At 43.5% G+C, this 21,694-nt stretch overlaps 1 protein-coding gene across 1 annotated transcript in view; it reads right to left on the reverse strand.

The window, feature by feature from the left end:
- adarb2 (adenosine deaminase RNA specific B2 (inactive)) overlaps positions 1-9,461 on the reverse strand; it is a 280,576-nt gene extending 271,115 nt beyond the window's left edge. Inside the window, exon 1 of the mRNA XM_052016167.1 lies at positions 9,359-9,461. Within this exon, the coding sequence (XP_051872127.1) occupies positions 9,359-9,461 (103 nt within the window). The remainder of the gene's footprint in view (positions 1-9,358) is intronic.
- Between the last annotated feature and the right edge of the window lie 12,233 nt (positions 9,462-21,694).

Consider the following 21,694-nt stretch of genomic DNA (forward strand, 5'->3'; position numbering starts at 1 on the left):
AGATCACCTCCGACTCCATGAAGTACTACCATGTGGTTAGCTCTCCGGACCAGGAGACAGCCGCCCAGGTTGGAGACTTCATCCAGTCGCCTCCGGAGGAAGATAAGTACCCGGCTTTCAAAGACCTTTTGATTCAGACCTTCGGCCTCTCCCGTCGTGAGCGCGCTGCCCACCTGCTTCATCTGGATGGCCTGGGGGACAGATCCCCATCCGCCCTAATGAATGAGATGCTGGCATTGGCCGAGGGACACAAGCCATGCCTGATGTTCGAACAGACCTTCCTCGAACAGCTCCCCGATGACATCCACTTTTATTTTGGACATTGGAGGCAGGGAACAGGTTTTCATGGCGGACCGCCTCAAACCGGCCCATTTGGATCTGCGACAGCCTGTCGAGGTTGCCATGCCGCGACACAGAGGCCGGCCCCCTAAGCGGCAGCTGGCACAGCCCACTGACCTTGGGGACTGTATCGCCGGTTCTGGGGGGGGTTGTGTGGCGACTCACCGTCTAGTCGGCTGAACCGGCTCGGCAGTCGGGTCGCGCGGCGTCGGAGTGACGAGGCCCAAGATGGCGGCGGGCCTCGTCTTTCCGAGCGACAGGGAGAACCCGCGCACGGGAAAGTCCTGATGACGTAGGACTTACCTCATTGCCGGTTGTTTTGGGCGGGAACATTCTCCCTTAAAGGGCCCGCGCAAGGCGGGAAAATAAACCAGTTCTGCTTGGCAATCCTCCGAGTAGAGTCTTGTTTTATTCCGCGGTAGCAACCGCTACATGTACTAATATTTTCTAACAGCTCCAACACATCCTCTCTCTTGATATCTACATGCTCCAGAACATTAACCTTACCAACACTGTCCTCAGAGTCATCAAGGCCCCTGTCCTTGGCGAATACTGAAGAGAAGTATTCATTGAGGACCTCACCCACTTTCACAGCTTCCAGGCACATCTTCCCACCTTTATCCCTAATCGGTCCTACCTTTACTCCCGTCATCCTCCTGCTCTTCACATAAGTGAAAAATGCCTTGGGGTTTTCCTTAACCCTACTCGCCAAGGCCTTTTCATGTCCCCTTCTTGCTCTCCTCATCCCCTTCTTAAGTTCCTTCCTTGCTACCCTATATTCCTCAAGAGACCTATCTGATCCTTGCTGCCTAAACCTTATGTTTGCTGTCTTCTTCCTCTTAACAAGATGTTCCACCTCTCTTGTCAACCATGGTTCCTTCACCTTGCCATTATTTCTCTGGCTCACCAGGACAAATTTATCCCTAACATCCTGCAAGAGATCCCTGAACAACGACCACATCTCTATGGTATATTTCCCTTCAAAAATGTCATCCCAATTCACACTCAGACATTTAAGAGACTCTTAGATAGGCACATGAATGATAGAAAAATGGAGGTCTATGTGGGAGGGAAGGGTTAGATAGATCTCAGAGCAGGACAAAATGTTGACACAACATTGTGAGCCAAAGGGCCTGTACTGTGCAGTAATGTTCTATGTTCTATAAGTGGTTCTCATGAAGCTCCACAATTGCTGAGGCAACAGGGAACTTACATCTATCATTTAATTAAACATTTAGAGAAAAATGCAAAGATAAACATTTAATTAGCTGAGCTTGTCTGGTAAACCAGGGGATGATTATTCACAAGATCACAAGACAAGGGAGCAGAAGTAGGCCATTCAGCCCATTGAGTCTGCTCCAAAGAAAAGGGGAAGAGAAAGAAAAAGAAATGAGAAATGGGGGGGGCGGGTAATGAGAAAAAAAAACAAAAAAAACTATTCTAAGCCCAATTTCCAGCCTTATCCCCATATCCCTTGATACCTTGACTAATTAAATATCTATTTATCTCCTCCTTAAACGCCTCCAATGATCTGGCCTCCACTGCTATAGGTGGCAAGGAATTCCATAAATTCACTACCCTCTGGCTAAAGAAATTTCTCCTCATCTCTGTTTTAAACCTGTACCCTCTAATTCTAAGATTGTGCCCTCTGGTCCTGGACTCACCCACCAAGGAAAACAGCTTGGCCACATCTACCCTGTCCAGTCCTTTCAACATTTTAAATGTTTCTATGAGGTCCCCTCTCATTCTTCTGTACTCCAGTGAGTACAGTCCAAGAGCCAACAAATGCTCATCATATGTAAGCTCTTTCATTCCGGGAATCATCCTCGTAAATCTCCTCTGACCCCTCTCCAACATCAGCACATCCTTCCTAAGATATGGGGCCCAAAACTGTACACAGTATTCCAAATGAGGCCTCACTAGTGCCCCGTAGAGCCTCATCAACACTTCCTTACTTTTATATACTATACCTCTCGAAATGAATGCCAACATAGCATTCGCTTTCCTTACCGCCGATCCAACCTGGTGGTTAACCTTAAGGGTATCCTGCACGAGTACCCCCAAGTCCCTTTGTACTTCTGTACTTTGAATTTTCTCCCCTTATGGATAATAATCTGCACATTTATTTCTGTTTCCAAAGTGCACAACTGCACATTTCTCAACATTGAATCTCATCTGCCATTTCCTTTCCCATTCTCCTAAACTATCTAGGCCTCTCTGCAACCTTCCTGTCTCCTCAATACTCTCTACTCTTGGTGTCATCCGCAAACTTAGCCACAAAGCCATTTACTCCATCATCCAAATCGTTAATGTACAGGGTAGAAAGAAGCGGCCCCAACACTGACCCCTGTGGAACACCACTAGTAACCGGTAGCCAACCAGAACAGGATCTTTTTATTCCCACCCTTTGCTTTCTGCCAACCAGCCAACACTCCACCCATTCTGTTATCCTAGCTGTAATTCCATGGGCTCACATCTTATTAATCAGCCTCTTGTGCAGCACCTTGTCGAAGGCCTTTTGGCAGTCTAAATACACAACATCTACCGCCTCTCTCTTATCTACCCTACCTGAGATTTCTTCAAAAAACTCCAATAGGTTGGTCAGGCAGGATCTTCCCTTCACGAAACCATGCTGGCTTGGACCTATCTTGCCTTGCACCTCTAGGTATTCCATAACCTCATCCTTGAGGATCGATTCTAATAACTTTCCCACCACCAACATCAGACTAATAGGTCCGTAATTTCCTTTATGCTGCCTCCCACCTTTCTTATACAGTGGAACTACGTTTGCGACCCTCCAGTCCTCCGGAACCATGCTGGAGTCTATCGATTCCTGGAAAATTATCACCAATGCCTCCGCTATCTCTAAAGCTCATGTGAGGAAATGGTTATTTTTTTAAATTCCCCTGTGCTGATTATAACTGCCAAATAAAAACATAATATTGGATTATTCTCACTTTATCACTTCACCATGTTTTGAAAAAGAAGGGATTTCATGTATCCTGTTGACACCCACAGTTAAACAAAGTGACCATTTTAAAATTCAACTTGGTTGAAAAACCATCCTTAAGAAACAAAACACAAACTTCTGGGGATCTTTCAGTAGTTTGCTGTTCTATTCAAGAGGGAATTGTTGTAGCAACATCACCATTATTGAATAAATCTGTGGTGAGGGCCAATGGTTTAATGTCTGGTGTTTCTCGACAGATCAGACCAATAGTGAGTGTAACTGCAGTGAGAAGGTCCTTCAGTTTAAATTGAAGTAGAACATAGAACAATACTGCACAGTATGGACCCTTCAGCCCAAGATGTTATGCAGAACTATATGTACCCCTCTCCATGATCAATTTAACCCTTCCCTCCTACACAGCCCATCACCTTCCATTTTTCTTACTTCCATGTGCCAATCTAAGAGCCTTTTAAATGTTCCTGTTGTATCATCCTCTACCACCACCCCCTGCGGTGCGTTCCAGGCACCCACCACTCTCTGTGTAAAGAGCCAGCTCTCACATCCCCCCTGAACATTCCTCCTCTGACCTTAAACAGATGTCCTCTGGTATTGGCTATTGCTGCCCTGGGGAAAAGGTACTGGCTGTGCACTCTATCTATGCCCCTCATAATCTTATGCACCTCTATCCAGTCACCTCTCATCCTGTGTCACTCCAAAGAGAAAAGCCTCAGCTTGCTCAACATTTCAAGCGTTGTTCGAGTGTTGGGGGAATTATGCAGGGAGTTGAGGTTGAGGAACAAATTGTTTGTGTGTGTGTGTGTGTGTGTGTGTGTGTGTGTGTGTGTGTGTGTGTGTGTGTGTGTGTGTGTGTGTGTGTGTGTGTGTGTGATGGTGTTGGGGGGGAGGCGAGGAGTAGTGAGGTGTATCCTGTTCTCCTGGAGTAGTGTAATATCACCAACAATGTTTTCCATTCTGCTGTTTTTTTGTTGACTTGTTCTGTCTCCAGGAGCAGGTGTGGCTGTTTGATGTTGGGCATGCAACTTCTCTGCACCCAGTCTCAGTCATAGCACTTCCCTGTGTTCAGTTGTTACTGTGACCATGTTGACACCCTGCACTCCCACAGGTGAACTCCTATTGTGAGCAGTTTTGGGCGCCATATCTAAGAAAGGATGTGCTGGCATTGGAGAGGGTCCTGAGGAGGTTTACAAGAATGAACCTGGTGATGAAAGGGTTCCTTCATCCATCGCTTTCCTCTCAACTTGAACAAGATATTGATTTTGCTTCAGCCACTAATCTTGGAAATAAGTTCCATGTCTTCACAATACAACATAACGAGGTTTAACTATCAACCTTGTCCCCATTGTCTCTTGTTCTTTACCCATCAACTGCGGGAATAGCCTTCTTCTTGTATTGAGTCATTTTAAATGTTCCGTCACTTTATCCTGTTGTACTAATGAGATAAGACCAAACTTTTAAAGTCTTCTGAATTTGTTTTGTTTATTTCTTCATATCACTGTTTAAATAAATCTGCTTTTTACTTTCCCTAAAGCTTCAATATTCTTCCATTAATGTCAGACCCCCTAGTGTTCCCAGTACTCTAAATGAGGTCTTAATATCGTTTTATCGAATATCATCATTACATTCTGACTTTTATATCTAAGATTAAACTTAAGAATTCCATTAGCACTTCTACTGTTTTATGAATCTAAGTTGCTTCATTAAATATTGTACCCCAAACTGTCCTTCCACAGCACCAAGCCTATTAGAATATGATTACTGTTTTGTTTTGCCTAATCAAATTGCTTGTATTTAACTGAGAGTGAATGTCATCTTTACAACACATTCCTGCAACTTACTAAAGGCCCTTTGCATTCCTTTGGTTATCTTAAAGAATTAACAAAATCGCCTGCTTTGGACAATATCCAAACATTAATATACAGGCACGGTAGTGTAGCTGTTAGGGTAACGCTATTACAGCGCCAGCGATTGGGGTTCAATTCCGGCCGCTGTCTGTAAAGAGTTTGTACATTCTCCCTGTGTCTTCATGGGTTTCCTCCAGGTGCTCTGGTGTCCTTCCACATTCCAAAGATGTACGGGTTAGGAAGTTGTGGGCATGTTATGTTGGCGCTGGAAGCCTGGTGGCACTTGCGGGCTGCCCCCAGAATACTCCATGCAATAGATGCATTTCACTGTGTGTCTTGATGTACATGTGACTAATAAAGATAGCTTACACAATGAATAGTATTGCCCTCTAAACAGAACACTGAACACCACCGCATACCTCTAAACACTGGGAAAAACTTATTGTAACCCCAGCCCTCTGTTTTCACCTTACCAACTAGTTTGAAATAGTTTTCTATCCTCCCCATAATTTCTCAACATGTAGACTTCTCTTGTAACCTGTCATTTTATACAATGAAAAAGCATACCTTAAATCCATGTGCACAATATCTGCTACATTTTCCCCATTCACCTTATAGTGCAGTTGTCTCACAGTGGCAGTTACCCAGGTTCAACTGTGACCTCTGGTGCTGTCTGCACGTTCTCTCTCTGACTGTGTGGGTTTACCCTGCATGCTCTGGTTTCCTCTCACATCCCAAAAGAGTATCAAAAACAAGACGGCATATGTTTAAGGTGAAAAGAAGGAGTTTTAAAGGGGATCTGAGAGGTAAGTATTTTACACAAAGTGTGGTTGATATCTGGAACATGCTGCCAGAAGAAGTGGTGGAATCAGATATAATCACTGCATTTGTCATTTAGACATAGAAGGATACAGTCCTAATATGGGCAAATAGGATTAGTGTATGTGGGCAAAATGATTGGCACGAATATGGTTGCCAAAGGGCCTGTTTCTCTGCTGTGCAACTCTATGACTCTATGTGTTGGTGGGTTAATTGGTTATGGTAAATTACCCCTTAATGTGGGTGACTGGTGTAGAAAGCATCCTATCTGGATGCATCATGGCTTGGTATGGAAACTGCTCTGCTCAGGACTGCAAGAAACTGCAGAGAGTTGTGGACACTGCCCAGCGCGTCAAGGAAACCAGCCTCCCCTGCTTGGACTCTGTCTTTACCTCTTGCTGCCTTGATGAAGCAGCCAGCATAATCAAAGACCCCACCCACCTGGGTCATTCTCTCTTCTCTCCTCTTCTATCAGGTAGAAGATACAGGAGCCTGAGGGCACATACCACCAGTCTTAAGGACAGGTTCTACCCCACTGTGATAAAACTATTGAACGGTTCCCTATACGATGAGATGGACTCTGACCTCACGATCTAACTTGTTGTGACCTTGCACCTTATTGTACTGCACTTTCTCTGTAGCTGTGACACTTTACTCTGTACTGTTATTGTTTTTACCTGTACTACATCAATGCACTCTGTACTAACTCAATGTAACAGCACTGTGTAATGAATTGACCTGTACAATCAGTATACAAGACAAGTTTTTCACTGTACCTCAGTACAAGTGACAGTAATAAACCAATACCAATACCAAGAGGGTGTTGGTGGTCATGTGTGAGTGAATAGATTACAGGGAAATAGTGGGGGAATGGGAATGCTCTGAGAGATGGCATAGACTCAATGGGGCAAATGGCCTCCTTCCATGCCATAATGGAATATGAAATATGAAGTGTATCCTCTCAAAAAACTCCCTAATTTTTCAGGTATACTTGTGAGAGATGGAAGTATGCAAATTTTGGGACAGAGAAGATAAAGGATCAGATTTGACTCAACAAAATACCAGAGAAAGTGCCTGGTAGGAGTTAGCAGGTGTTGTAAAAGGATGGAGCTTGTAATGAGGTCCGAAAATAATGGTGATAGTCTTCCGCTATTGAACAGGAAAAAAACTCAAAGTTCTTGTAAGGCTGGATGTTTGTCAAGCAATGTGGAAGGATTAGGGACATGGTGGATTAGTAAAACTGGGTGACATGAGAAAATTGATTCATTGACTATATAAGACGATGTTGCCTGAAAATAATATGCAGATGAGGAAGAGGCAGATCCTCAGGGCTAATGAAGATACAGACAGGAGGAGATGTCATTCCTGGAGAAGCCTTGGTTATAGTTGGGTGAGGGATATTGTATTGGGCTAGACAACAGAAGAAAGGCAACAGAGAAAGGGAGAGGGGGATCCAAGGGAGTAGGAGGTGTGTCATTGACACACTTAGCTTGGAGGGGGCATGAGAGAAAATAGACAGAGATTCAAATAGGAGACTGAGGTTTAGCTTGGATGGGAAAGGGATTGGGGAAACATCAGAGGGAGTTCAGTGAATGATCTTAATGAAAAGGATGTTCATAATCTCTTGTTTGCTAAGGAAGAAAATAGAGGAGGATGGTCATAGAAGAACTGATATTGGAGAAAAGCAGTTAGTTATTCCTGTTTTCCTGGAGTAATGCATGATTTCAACAGGGGATACTGAGCTCCATTAGCACATGATGTGCTCAGTCAGATCAGACAGTGTGTTAAAGTGGAAACTATGATATCTGCATCATGGTCCCCGTTGCAGGCATCCTCTGTTGACATCGTGAATTACTCAAAATGGAATTGAACAGTAACCCTTTCTTATTATTAAACATTATTCACAATGATGTACAGTCAGGAGAGTACGTACATCATTGAGCCTAGTCAGGGAATGCTGAGTATCCACATGCTGGATATGTTATATCCACCTATGATGTCTTCACGTTACATCACTAACTCTCTTAAAGCTATAGAAAGAGAAATAAAGGACTGAAGATGCTGGAATCTAGATGAAAAACACGATGATGCTGGAGGAAGTCAGCAGGCCAGGCAGCATCCGTGGAGAAAAGCAGGAGGTCAACATTTTGGGTCAGGACCCTTCTTCAGGACTGAAGATAGGAAAAGGGGAAGCCCAATATATAGGAGGGAAAAGCAGAGCGGTGATAGGTGGACAAAAGAGGGGAGGCGGGGTGGGCACAAGGTGGTGATAGGTAGATGCAGGTAAGAGATAGTGATCGGCAGGTGCAGGGGGAGAAGGGGAGAACAGATCCACCGGGAGATGGGTCAAAGGTAAGGAGAGAGAAGAAAAAAAGGTAGAACAAAAGAGGCTTGGAAAGGGAAGAAGAGAAGAAGCATGATGGAGAGGGGGGAGGATGTGGGGAAGGGAGGTGGGGATTACCTAAAGTGGGAGAATTCAATGTTCATGCCATTAGGCTGCAAGGTTCCAAGATGGAAAATGAGGTGCTGTTCCTCCAGATTGCACTTGGAATTCTCCTGGCAGTGGAGGAGGCAGAAGACTGACATACCAGTGATAGTGTGGGAGGGGAAGTTGAAGTGACTGGCAACAGGGAGATGTAGATTACGGTTACGCACAGAGCACAGGTGTCTTAAAGCTATGGTCTCTTACACAAGAGAATTTGGGTATTTGCCTTAATGATGAGCATGGGCAATGGAGGACTCACACCAACCTTTCAGTGAAATTCATACAATGCAGAAACTGAAACTCTTTCCTCCCTGTGGATCTCACGTCTACTCCAGCTAATTCACTGTACTCTGACAATCAAACTTGAGAACTTTTGGACCTTATGACCTGCACTACGCTGAGGTGTATTTACCCACTGGGCTAATTCTGTCAGAGATATTTTCACAATTTTAATATTTAATATTAACAGTACTAAATCCTCTATTTCACGAGATGTAGCTATTTAATGCCTTATGTTTATATTGACCTTTGTAAACGGGGAAATATGGATAATTGGTTCTATGTTTTTCTTCACAGCCAGATGGTTCTATGCTTGTACTGTAGAGTTTTCTAATACCAAGTTCTTTGTTTTGTACTCCACTCTGTAATGCTGGTTGGAACATCTTGATATGCCCTTAATAAGAATATAGGTACAAATTAGATTTGTTTGCTTCAGTCGACGTTAGCTGTCTGTTTTGTGTGTCATTCTGCAGTCCATTATTTCGACACAAGTACTAACTCATCCATTCATTTAAACTCCAGACGTGTTATTATGTCAAGGATTTGTCTGGCAATGTGTCTGAGTTTTAATTCCATTGTGATGCTATTCATGATTTGCTTAACAAGAAATGAAATGATACTCACTCAAATTATCTTCATCCTCAGTATTTTCCAAACCAGGGCTGAAATACTTGAATGGACCAATGAATGAAGAAAGTGTGCTTAATTTATCTGAAAATAGAAGCATATAATAGAACATTAGTTTTATTGGTCTTGCACTGTCCTGCATTCATAATAGGCTATGCTCACAGTATTATAAGCTACATTTCCTTCAATCTGTAAAACAAAAGATGGGAGCAAAACTAGTTAGGCTACATAAGGAATAATGTGTGCAGTTCTGGTCGCCACATTATAGGAAGGATGTGGTTGCTTTGGAGAGAGTATAGAGGAGATTCACCAGGATGTTGTCTGGATTGGAGGATTTTAGTTACAGGGAGAGATTGGACAGGCTGGGCTTGTTTTCCCGAGAGCGAAGGAGGCTGAGGGGTAAATTGATAGAGGTATATAAAATTATGAGAGGCATAGGTAGTCAGAATCTTTTTACCATGGTAAGGGTACAAGAGGACATAGGTTTAAGGTGAGGGGAAAGAGTTTTAAAGGGGAGTTGAGGGGAAAGTTTTTTAGTTTTACACAGAGAGTGGTTTGTATCTGGAACTTGCTGTCAGAAGAGGTGGTGCAGTCAGATACAATTGTCGGAAGAGGTGGTGCAGTCAGATACAATCTCCACTTTTAAGAGACATTTAGATGGGCTCCAAAATAAGTAAGACATAGAAGGGTACAGGCCAATTGTGGGCAAGTGGGATTAGTGTAGATGGGCAGGTCTGTTGGCATGGACGTTGTGGGCCGAGGAGACAATTTCTCTGTTGTACCACTCTATGACTCTATGACACCGTGACAATGCTGTTGTCCAGGAAATTAATGAGCTGTTACTAGAAATACAGGCACAGGGTGGCACGGTAGTGTAGCGGTTAGCATAACGCTATTACAGCACCAGTGACCCGGGTTCAATTCCCGCCACTGTCTATAAGGAGTTTGTACGTTCTCCCGGGTGCTCCGGTTTCCTCCCATATTCCACAGACATACAGGTTAGGAGCTGTGGCCATGCTATGTTGGCGCCGGAAGAGTGACGATACTTGTGGGCTGCCCCCAGCACATTCTCAGTAATGTAAAAAGATGCATTTCACTGTGTGTTTTGATGCACATATGACTAATAAATAAATATCTAAAAATATCTACATATGGATCAGAATGTCCGATCCTCTGAATTTGCCTTTTAACAATGGCAACAACATTACTTGTGTTTCTGTTATACTTTTAATGTAGCAAAGAATACTAAAGCACCTTATGTGAGTATTATCAAACCTAATTCAGCACTATTACATATATTATCACTGATGATCAAAAGCTTGATCATAGAGGCTCATTAAAAGGAGTGTCTTAAAAGGCAGAGAGATTTAAGGAGAGAATTCCAGATTTTTCAGCAAATTAGTGAGACAATTACATGTGGGATGACCAAGAGATCAAAATGAGAGGAAGGCAGATATGGAGAGAGTATAATGGGACAGTTGAAGATGCTACTTATAAGGAGTGCCTTGAAGGATGCCAAGAGAGGTGAAGGTGGGAATTATATTCGTACTTAAGATGCATTCAGGCCCAAGCCTCTGACAAGTGAGTAAGAAGATTAAGGGTTGCTAAAGGGTTGGAGTAGAGATCTGAATGGGTCGAATACCTGAGAGTGGAGAAATGATGGGAGGAATAATAACCAGCATGAGAGATCTATGAGGGCTAAGGAGCCTTCATTACACTTGAATAAAATAATCTGCAGGGCTATGGACAAAGAATTGGGAAGTGAGATTAACCTAAAATCCATTTCAGGTTGGCATGCACACAATAGGAGGAATGGTATTCTGTGCAGTGATTCTGTGGAAAGGGAAGAGGTGCTATGGATTCTAGCTGTGATATATTCAGGTTCAGAACAGAAGATAAAATATCTGTGGCAGAAATATAAAAAGTGCTGAAAAAACTCAGCAGGTCAAGCAGTATCTGTGGAAAGAGAAGCAGAGTTAATGTTTCAGGTCAAAGATCTGAAACATATAGAATAGACAAAAGGCAATGTCTGAAAAACAAGCAAAACAGACCATCTGAAATCAGGATCTGGTAACATTTTCATATATGTGACCTAATAACACTCAACGATTCAGGATCAGCTTCTTCCCCTCGGCCAGATTTCTGAATGATTCGTGAACCCATCAACACTACCTTGTTATTCCTTTTTCGCACTATTTATTTATTTTGTTATTTATAGAAATTTTATGTCTTTGCACTGTAGTGCTGCTGCTAAACACACTAAACAACAAATTTACATCATTTAAGACAGTGGTAATAAATCTTATTGTGATTCTGATACTGAAGATCAAAGAAAAATGTATGGTATCTTTAACGTATATGTCATACAACTTGCATGGGATGGAGTTTGATGTTAATGGTGAGTCGCCTGCATTTGCTGCTAGCCTCCAAACTTAAGTTTGAGCTTACTTAATCTGATTCCACTAGCAGGTACCTACTGCTTAATCCTCAATAGTGAGGTTTTACACATTGAATACACCTTGTGTGACATAATGCCGTCAGGAGTGGTGGGAGATAAAAAGACAGGGAGATGGAACAAACCCTGTTCACAAAAAGGAGAAAAGAACATTGACAATCAAATAGGTCATGTTGTCAATCATTTAAATATTCAAAAACTATTGAAAACTCCTTAAGTTAACATTAAAACAGTATAAAACAAAGCCAAGACTTTTAAAACAGAGACACAAGAGATTCTGCAGATGCTGGAATCTGAAGCAACACACACAAAATAATGGCAGAACTCAGCAGGTCAGGCAGCATCTGTGGAGGGAAATAAACAGTCAACATTTCGGGTCGAGACCCTCCATCAGGACTGCAGTTCATACCAATGTGTTAATAGATATAGTAATCCTAACAAATGTACATGTATATAGGGAGTGTACCTATCCATGCCTAGTGTGGGATCTTCACAGGGCAAGAAGAAGCTGGTACTCATGAATCACACCAGGAGCTCACTTCTCAAGACCAAGACTCATGCTTCCATTTGGATCTCAGCAATCTCTTCAGTTCCATGGCAGTGGGTGTTATCAGCATTAAATGGAGATGTTTGGGAAATTGTTTTATTGTTGTCATATGTACCGAGATACATGTGAAAAACTTTGTTTTGCATGCCATCCATACAGATCATTTCATCACATCAGTGTAATGAGGTAGTACAAGGTCAAACAATACAGAATGACGAATATAGTGTTGCAGTTACAGAGAAAGTGCAGTGCAGGCAGACAATATGGTGCAAGGCCATAATGAGGTAGATCATGAGGTCGAAGGTCCATCTTATCGTACTAGGGAACCGTTCAATGGTCTTATAACAGCAGGGTGGAAGCTGTCCTTGAGCCTGGTGGTATGTGCTTTCAGGCTTTTGTATCTTCTACGCGATGGGAGGGGGGAAAAAGAATGTCTGGGGTGGGTGGTTGACTGAGTGTGGCATCAAGGTGCCCTGGTCAATGGGCATCAAACAGAAAGCGCTCAAATAGTTGGAGTCAAATCTTACACAAAGGAAGATGATTGTGGTTGTTGGAGGTAAATCATCCCAGCCCAGAACATCACTGCAAGAGTTTCTCAGGGTTTTGTCCTGACTCCAGCCATCTTCAGCTGCTTCATTAATGACCTCTCATCCATCATAAGGTAAGATGTAGGGATATTTGCTAATGACTGCACAATGTTTAATTCTATTTGCATTTCCTCAGAAAATGAAGCAGACTAAACCTGTATGCAGCCAGACCCACTCAGCTTTCAGGCATGGGCTAATAAGTGGAAAGTAACATTTGTGCCACAGAAGTGCCAGCCACTGGCCATCTACAAGAAGAGAAAGCTGCCTACTAACCTTTGATATTCAATGCCCAAGACCCCCACATCATTGACCAGAAAATCAACTTAATTATATAATTACCATGGCTACAAGAGCAGGTCAGAGGCAGAGTCAACGCAGCCTTGATATCAAGGACAATTACTCTTGCTTCACCTCTGGAATTCAACTCTTTGGTCTTTCTTTGGACCCAGGCTTTGATGAGTGAAAGCCCACCTGGGCATTGGTTATTGGGAGTAGGTGACATTACTGATGACATCCTTCATCACTATGCTGATGAATGACTGTAGACTGATCTGATCGATGTTAGGCAGATTTGATGAGTCCTGACTTTAATGGACAAGATATACCTGGACATGTTTCCACATTATTGGACAGATGCTAGTGTTGTAACTGCTTGGCTAGAGGTACAGCTAGTTTTGTAGCTCAGATCTTCAGTACTACAGCCATGATGTTGTGTGGTCCCATAGCCTTTGCTATAGCCACAGCTCTTAATATCAAATGGAGTAAGTCAAACTGGATGAAGTTGGCTTCTGTGCAGGTAAGGATTTCAGGAGGAAACTGGGAAGAATTATCCAATAGGTACTTTTGACTGAACAAGGTTGTGAATACTTCAGCTTTGCCTTGTTGATGGTGGTAGACACTGCCTCTAAAATAATGAAGCTCATGAACAGTATCCACAGCACTGACACAGGGAGGTTAAAGTTATTTACATGTGCAGCCTCTGCAACTAGCTGCCTGGTTTTGCAGTAATCCAGTGTCCTTGTTCAACAACTGCAGTAACTAACACCTGCACTTCCACAGCTGAACATATTAAATCCAGACACCAAATGACTGATATGCAACATCAGATGACTTCAGTCTTACTACATCCTTCAGGCTTCCAGTCCTCCTGTTGTCCAGAAAATGTAGACCTTTGGTATTGGTTTATTATTGTCACATGTTCTGAGATACAGTGAAAAGAATTTGTTTGTGTACCATCCAGGCATATCATGCCATACATAAGTACACCAAGGTAGTAGAAGGAAGACAGAATGCAGAATATAGTATAGCAGCTATAGAGAAAGTGCAGCGCAAGTAGACAGTATAAAGTGCAAGGGCAATGACGAAGTAGGTTAGGAAATTAGTGTATGAGAGATCTGTTCAAGAGTCTTGTAACAGTGGGGTAGAAGCTGTCTTTGAGCCTGGTAGTACGTGTTCTCAAACCCTTGTATCTTCTGCCCAGTGGAAGGGGGGGAGAAGAGAGAATGACCGGGGTGGGAGGGGTCTTTGATTATGCTGGCTGCTTTCCCGAGGCAGCAGAATGTGTTGACGGAGTCAATGGAGGGGAGGCTGGTTTCCTTGATGGACTGAGCTGTGTCCACGACTCTCTGCAGTTTCTTGCGGTCACGGGCAGAGCAGTTCCCATACCAAACTGTGATGCATCTGGATAGGATGCTTTCTATGGTGCATCTGTAAGAAATGGTAAGAGTAATTGGGGAGCATGGCAAATTTCCTTAGCCTTCTGAGAAAGCAGAGGCACTGGTGAGCTTTCTTGGCTGTAATGTCAACATGGCTGGACCAGGACAAGTTGCTGGTGATATTTACACCTAGGAATTTGAAGTTCCATCCAGTAAGTAAAACTGCTGACTCTGTGGTGCCTACAGTAATGGTTGTAAGATCCCCATATAGAAAAAACATTGACATATTGCCACCAGAACATGGCAGATGGCAGACTATACCTTTATAGGTCTATAAAGACAGGTGGCACAGCTCTGTCACAGCTTCCCTGCTGAATGCTGGCCTGCTCAGGTGCTGCTCTTCCTCTGTGTCCCAGGTATGTGATTGTTATGCAGCAGTATCAATGCCTGGGGTAGAGCTCACTGTGACTCAGGCACCTCCTCTGCCTTCTGCACACTCTCTGCTTGCTGATTTCAGCAAGAAAAAGCTGACCTCGAGAAACAGTAATGCATTAACGATGGAAGACTGTTTGTCCTTGTTCTCCAAATGCTTCAATCTCTGCAAAACAAATTAACAGAACAATAGGGAAAAGTATCCCCTCTTTTGCTACATCCACCAATCACCCACACTCACTGTGACAAAATCTGCTGCATATTTTTTTATTTGTATCATGGCTGTGCTGCTGGTTCCAAATCGTTGCCTTCATTAAACTCAATAATGCCAGGTCTAACCTGCAGTAAAATGCTCAATCCATAGCATTTTGCTTTTGTAAAATGCCCAATGTTCACTTTGCCTGCAGAACTCTATAATGCAGACTGAGACCCTCATTACTGGCTTTTAACAAGCACTTTCACTAATGCTTGTTAATCTATTCGACAGATTGCTCAGAGTAGTACGAAGCCTAAATTTTCCAATTGTAATATCAATTGCAACTCACTTAAAATGAGAATTGTGGAAGTGTGAGGGAGGGGGATTGGGGGTGGAGGGAGGGGCTGTGGATGGGGTTGCTTGCAGGTTAACATTAAAAAGAAATCCCTCAGCAGTCTATTTTTCACCAAAAATTAGGAATCAAAAGAGTTATCCATACACCAGCAGTCACTGAAGATGTTCCTCAGGACAGTAAGTCATTGGGTTAATGAGCCCACATCCCTCGTGCAGGATCCTGTCTCTGAGATTACGAGCTTTACCTTCTCCTGCTTCAGTTGCAGTACCATGTCGATGCTCAAAGTTCAGGAAGTGCAGGTGTCTTAAACAGGATTTTTAAAAAGGTACAGAGTTACTTCACTAAGATCTTATTTAAACCTGATTTAACAGCTCATTAACTTTCAAATGAAGAATCTTTCCCTGTGCTGTGGAAGTCAGCCTCCACTGCCTGAATTCTTTCAACCACCGGAGTATAATATTCAGCCTTTCTCCTTTTCCTGACTTCTTCACACTTACGATAATTCTTACTTCTTGGATGTCTTTTACCTCTGGTTGGGTGCAGGTCTGTATTTAGCTCCAAAGGAACAAGCAATGCTGGAGGCACTCAGCGGGTCGAGCAGCATCTGTGAGGGGAAGGGAATTGTTGACGTTTCGGTTTGAAACCCTGCATCAGGACCTGGAACTCCGGCAATTCCTTCCCCCCGCCCCACAGAGGTTGTTCGACCTGCTGAGTTCCTCCAGCAGGTTGTTTGCTGCTCCAGATTCTTGTGTCTCTTGTGTCTGCATTTAGCCCTGTCCTCTCTACTTCACTTGAACTCCTCCTGACCCATCCCTTCCTTCCCTTGCTTGCTGTTACCAAACCTCACACCTGCTTGACTTTTGCTGTCATGTGCCTCAGCCCCTCACATTGGGCTGGTCCTAATGCAGTGTTTCGACCCAAACCATCGACAATTCCTTTCCCTCCCACCGACGCTGCTTGATCCACTGAGTTCCTCCAGCAGATTGATTGTTGCTCTAGATTCCAGCATCTGCAGTCTCTTGTGTCTTCATGCTGGACCTGGCCCACTGCCTGAACTCATCATCCGTGGTGCCCAACCCAACATTCAGTTTCTGGCACCACTGACAAAGGATCTTGGACCTGAAAGGTTCACTCTGTTTCTCTTCCTACAGATGCTGCCTGACCTACTGAGTACTTCCAACATTATTCAAGCTGTGCCTCTGCACTGGCAAGGGGATTCCATGAAGCAGAGATACTTAAAACTATTGAAGTAGCTTTAAATAATATAAAAAAACTTTAAAAAAGTTCGTAACACCTTAAAATGCTAATAAATAACAGAAGATGTTAGGGGTTCGATTTCCGTTGCTATCTGTAAGGAGTTTGTGCGTTCTCCCGTGTCTGCATGGGTTTCCTCCAGGTGCTCCGGTTTCCTCCCACATTCTAAAAGATGTACGGGTAGGTTAATTTGGGGGTTTAAAATGGGTGGTGCAGACTTGTTGGGCCGGAAGGGCCTGTTACCACTCTGTAAATAAAATTTAAAAAAAAATAAAGTTGCATTAGCCAATCTTTTACCAGTATTTTCACTTTCCCAGATGATTGGTGATTCCATTGTTTGCACCCACCCCCCTTGGTGTAAAGCTACGGAGATGGTTGTGAAGTTCATTGGGACCTTCTTCTCAGTACAATGGCACTCCGCTGCTGGGATCAACAGGAGAGCTGAAGTCAGATGCCCTGCCATCTGACCGCCAGCTCAGTTTGTACTCCTGCATTTGGACAAGCATGTACGGATGTCCGTGGTGAGCTGAGAGGTGAACGGCCGACAGTTCTCCCTGGATCCTTGGCTGAAAGTCAGCTCCTTTCAGCCCATTGTTCCAGCAGTAAACCATCTTAACCCTTTTTTTGCAGAAGTATTTATTATAAGCGGTACAGTGTTATAGTTGTGATTTTTTTAAATTTTAAAAATATTGCAATGGAGGCTACGACTTTTTTCCTCAATACCTTAGTTTAAAAAAATCAAATGCCAAAGGGAAACTAAAACCAACTTGAAGCCAATATCGCTCTTGTCAATTACTCTGAATCCCTTGGTGCTGCTGCACTGTGCTACACTTTATTTAGTTCTCATTCTCAATATATTTCCACCTTGTAAATGACCATCCTTGACATCGTCCATAACGCTGTTTATATGTGTGAAGCTCACTGTTGTAAAAGATAGCTGTAGGATGCTGGCTGGAGCATCTGGGAATTGAATCACATTGAAATGACCTTATCTAGCTGTAATTTTAATAATGCAGTGAAGGTCTTGTTTTTACAGTGAGAGGTTCATCTTAAGAGCACTGATGATGAGGATAAAATTGACTGAATTTGGGTGCAAGTTTTTAACATATGATTCAGATGTGGAACCAGACTGTTCCCCAGTTGCGTTCTGTAAAAGCTAATTCAATTTTAAATGGAAGCACCTCATTCTAAAAAAGACATGAAGCAATGGAGGTTGAAATTCAGAATAAAAGCAGAATTCTGGTAGAAATCAGTTGGTCAGGCAGCATCTGTGGAGGCAGAAAGGTGTAAGATGACGCTTCAGGTCGATACCCTGCTCCAGGATTGAGAGGTGAAAAGGAAAGATAGCCAGTATGTACCGTATATAGCAGTACGTGGAGGTGCGGATTGAAGCTAGTAGGTGACAGGTGGAACCGGATGGGGAGGAGCTGATGTGCAGAAGGAACCAGGTGGGAGGAGGGGATGGGAGGGATGAACAAAGGGAGAAAAGAACTAAGTGGACAGATGGAAGTGTATGTGGAAGGAGAGCACTGGGGCCATGGGTTCCCTGAAATTGGAAAATTCAACGTTCATACCATTGGATTTAAGCTGCCCAAGTGGAATATGAGATGTTCTTCTTCCAATCTGCATTTGGGCTCTCTGTAGCAACGGCAGAGGGTGAGGATGGACAGGTCAGTGTGGGAGTGGGAAGGTGGTTTAAAATGACATGTAACGGGAAGCTGAAGATGGCCATTGTGGACAGAGTACAGGTGCTCTGCAAAATGGTCACCTAGTCAATGCTTGCCTTCACCAATGTAGAAGAAACCACATCAAGAGTACCAAATGCAGTAGATCAGGTTAGAAGAAGTGCAGGTGAACCTCTGCCTCACCTGGAATGGACGTTTACGTCCCTGGATGGTGGTGAGGAACATGTGAAGGGACAGGTGTTAATTTCCTTCAGTTGCAGGGAATGGGGAGAGCTGGGCGTGGAGGGATGAGTGCACCGGGAAGTCCCGAAGAGAGCAGTCCCTATGGAATGCAGAAACAGGGGAGATGTGACTAATGGTGGGATCATGTAGGAGCTGATGGAAGATGTGGAGGCTGGTGGGGTGAAAGATGAGGACCAAAGGAATCAACTGCTGTTTTGTCTTGGGAGAGGGGGAGTCAGAGATGTATGCGAGGGCTCCACCAACTATGGCAAAGGAGAAGACACATTTCCCGAAGAAGGAGGACATCTCAAAAGTTTGAAATCAGAAGGCCTCTTCTCGAGAACAGATGCTGCAGAGATGGAGACATTGAAAAAAAGGGATAGCAATCTTACAGGACACAGGGTGGGAGGAGGTGTGATCAAGGTAGCTGTGGGAGTCCGTGGGTTTACGGAAGATGTCAGTGGCAAGTCTGTCTCCTGAGATGGAGACAGAGAGATCCAGAAAAGGAAGAAATGTTCGAGATGGTCTGGGTGAATTTGAGGGCATGGTGGAAATTGGTGGTGAAGGTGATGAAATGCATGAGTTCTGCAGAAGTGCAGGAGGCAGCACCAATGCAATCATTGATGTAGTGGAGAAAAAGATGGGGGAGTGGGTGGGGGGCAGGGTGAGTGATGGTGGTAGTAGGTGTGCCAGAATAGGCTTGGAACAAGGATTCTTCGATGTAGCCAACAAAGATACAGGTCTGGCTAAGGCCGATGGTTACCTCTTTGATCTGGAGGAAGTGGGAGGAATCGATAGATAAATTGTTAAGAACAAGATCCATTGGGCGGACGGGAGTATTAGCGGAGGGAAACTGGTTGGGTATTTGTTCAAGAAAGAAGCAGAGGACTCTAAGACCTTCCAGATCGGGATGGATGTGTATGGAGACAGGATATCCATGGTAAAGATGAGGTGGTTGGGACCAGGGAATTGGAAGCTATCAAAATGGTGGAGGGCATGAGAGGTGTTTTGGATGTAAGTGGGGACTGGACAAGGGGAACCTGGATGGAGTTTAGGTATGAAGAAATGAGTTCAGTGGGGTAAGAGCAGGTGGAAACAATGGACCTATCAGGACAGTCCTGTTTATATCGAAATGGTGGAGGGTATGTGAGGTATCCCGGATGTAAGTGGCAAGAGATCAAAATGGTGGAGATTGAAATTCATCTTTATGTCCAAACCTTAAACACTCAAATGGTGACATTTGTGAATGATGTCAAAGGACAATCACACCTGTGCAATTGGGCTTCGGGGCTGGCAGTGGGGAGGGGTTGCGGTCAATTACAAATCAAGAACCTACCAATCTCTGCCTTAAATACACCCAATGACTTGGCCTCCACAGCACTCTATGGTAACAAGTGTCGCAGATTCACCACCCTCTGGCTGAAGAAATTCCTCCTCATCTCAGTTCTAAAGAGATGTCCCTTTATTCTGAGGCTGTGCCCTTGGATCCTCTCCTACTAATGGAAACATCCTTTCAGCATCCACTCTATCCAGGCTTTTCAGTACTCGGCAGGTTTCAATGAGATCCGCCCTCAACCTTCTGAACTCCATTGAGTACAGTTCCAGAGACATCAAACACTCCTCGTACGTTAAGTATGGCATTAGGTGAAACCAAGGTCCAGCCACACCCTCGGGTGGCATAGTAGAAGCATTGCTTGCACGTGTCCTGCTCAAGATTTACCTGCCAACTAACACCCATACCAGATGAAGACACAAGAGACTTCAGATACTGGAATCTGGAGCAACACAAACAAGAAGATGGAGGAACTCAATGGGTCAGGCAGCATTTGTGGAACTAAATAAATAGTTGACATTTTGTGTCAAGACAGTTCATTTCCCTCCACAGATGCTGCCAGATGACATTGTCAATTTCCCATCGTAATTTGGGCACAGGTGACCCACTGTGTTTTGTAGACACCTACTATCCTTCAACCAGTATCCTACACTCTAAAAACTGCCTTGAGACACTCTGAAGATAAAAGATTTATTTGTTTTGTGCGAGCAAACATGGAGTATGCTCATTTGCATGTTCGGGTGATGCAAGGCCTCATACACTTGTGAATGTAAACTACTACAACAGGGCAAGAAAAATCTGCTAATGGTAAGATTCCTCTTGTGTTTGGAGTGTTATGAAACAGAAAAATTATTTCAATAAATAAAGTTTAAGTTAGTTGAAGGTCTGCTGTTCAGATTTAAACTGGCATTAAATTAAAGTTTGGAGCAGGGTAGGAGAAGCAAGCACAATGCTGATATTCAGGTTTCAAACGAAGTGCTGTTAAATGATATAATTTCTTGGCCTCCATTGGCACCTGCTACGCACCATTGTCTGAGGCCAACATCTGATGTCCCACTAGTCAGAGTATATTTCTTTCATCCACACTCTTTGCCTTTTACCTCTGAACCCATTAATAATTGACATTACGGGGATAATAGGTGTCCATACTGTGATTTCAGATTTTTGTCAGATTAATGCAGATGAAGTCAAGTTGGAAGGCACAGTCAGGAGAGCAAATGAAAGCAGGAAGTTACAAAGGAATACAGAGAGAGCAAGTGGGTTGGTGAAAGTAAAATAGAGTTCAATATGGAGCAGTAGGGTCATCTTTTTCAGATCCATGAGAAACGAATAGAAGTATTATCCCAGTGATGTACTGTGAGCTGAAAGCATGGAGATTTTGGATCCAAGGACACAAATGACTAAATGCTAAGGAACAGGTATCAAAAAAAACCAAAAAGGCAAATGGAGGGATTTGGAATACAAAGTGGATGAAACTATAATGGGTCAGACTGGTGCATTCACCTGAACACCACATCCGTGGAAGGATAAAACGGCCTTGGAAGAGGCATAATGTGTGGGAGTTGTAACATAGTAGTTAATTTACTGGAAAAATATCCAGAGACCTGAACCA

This window comes from Pristis pectinata, chromosome 5 (genome assembly GCF_009764475.1).
Source record: "Pristis pectinata isolate sPriPec2 chromosome 5, sPriPec2.1.pri, whole genome shotgun sequence".
Classification (NCBI taxonomy): Eukaryota; Metazoa; Chordata; class Chondrichthyes; order Rhinopristiformes; family Pristidae; genus Pristis; species Pristis pectinata.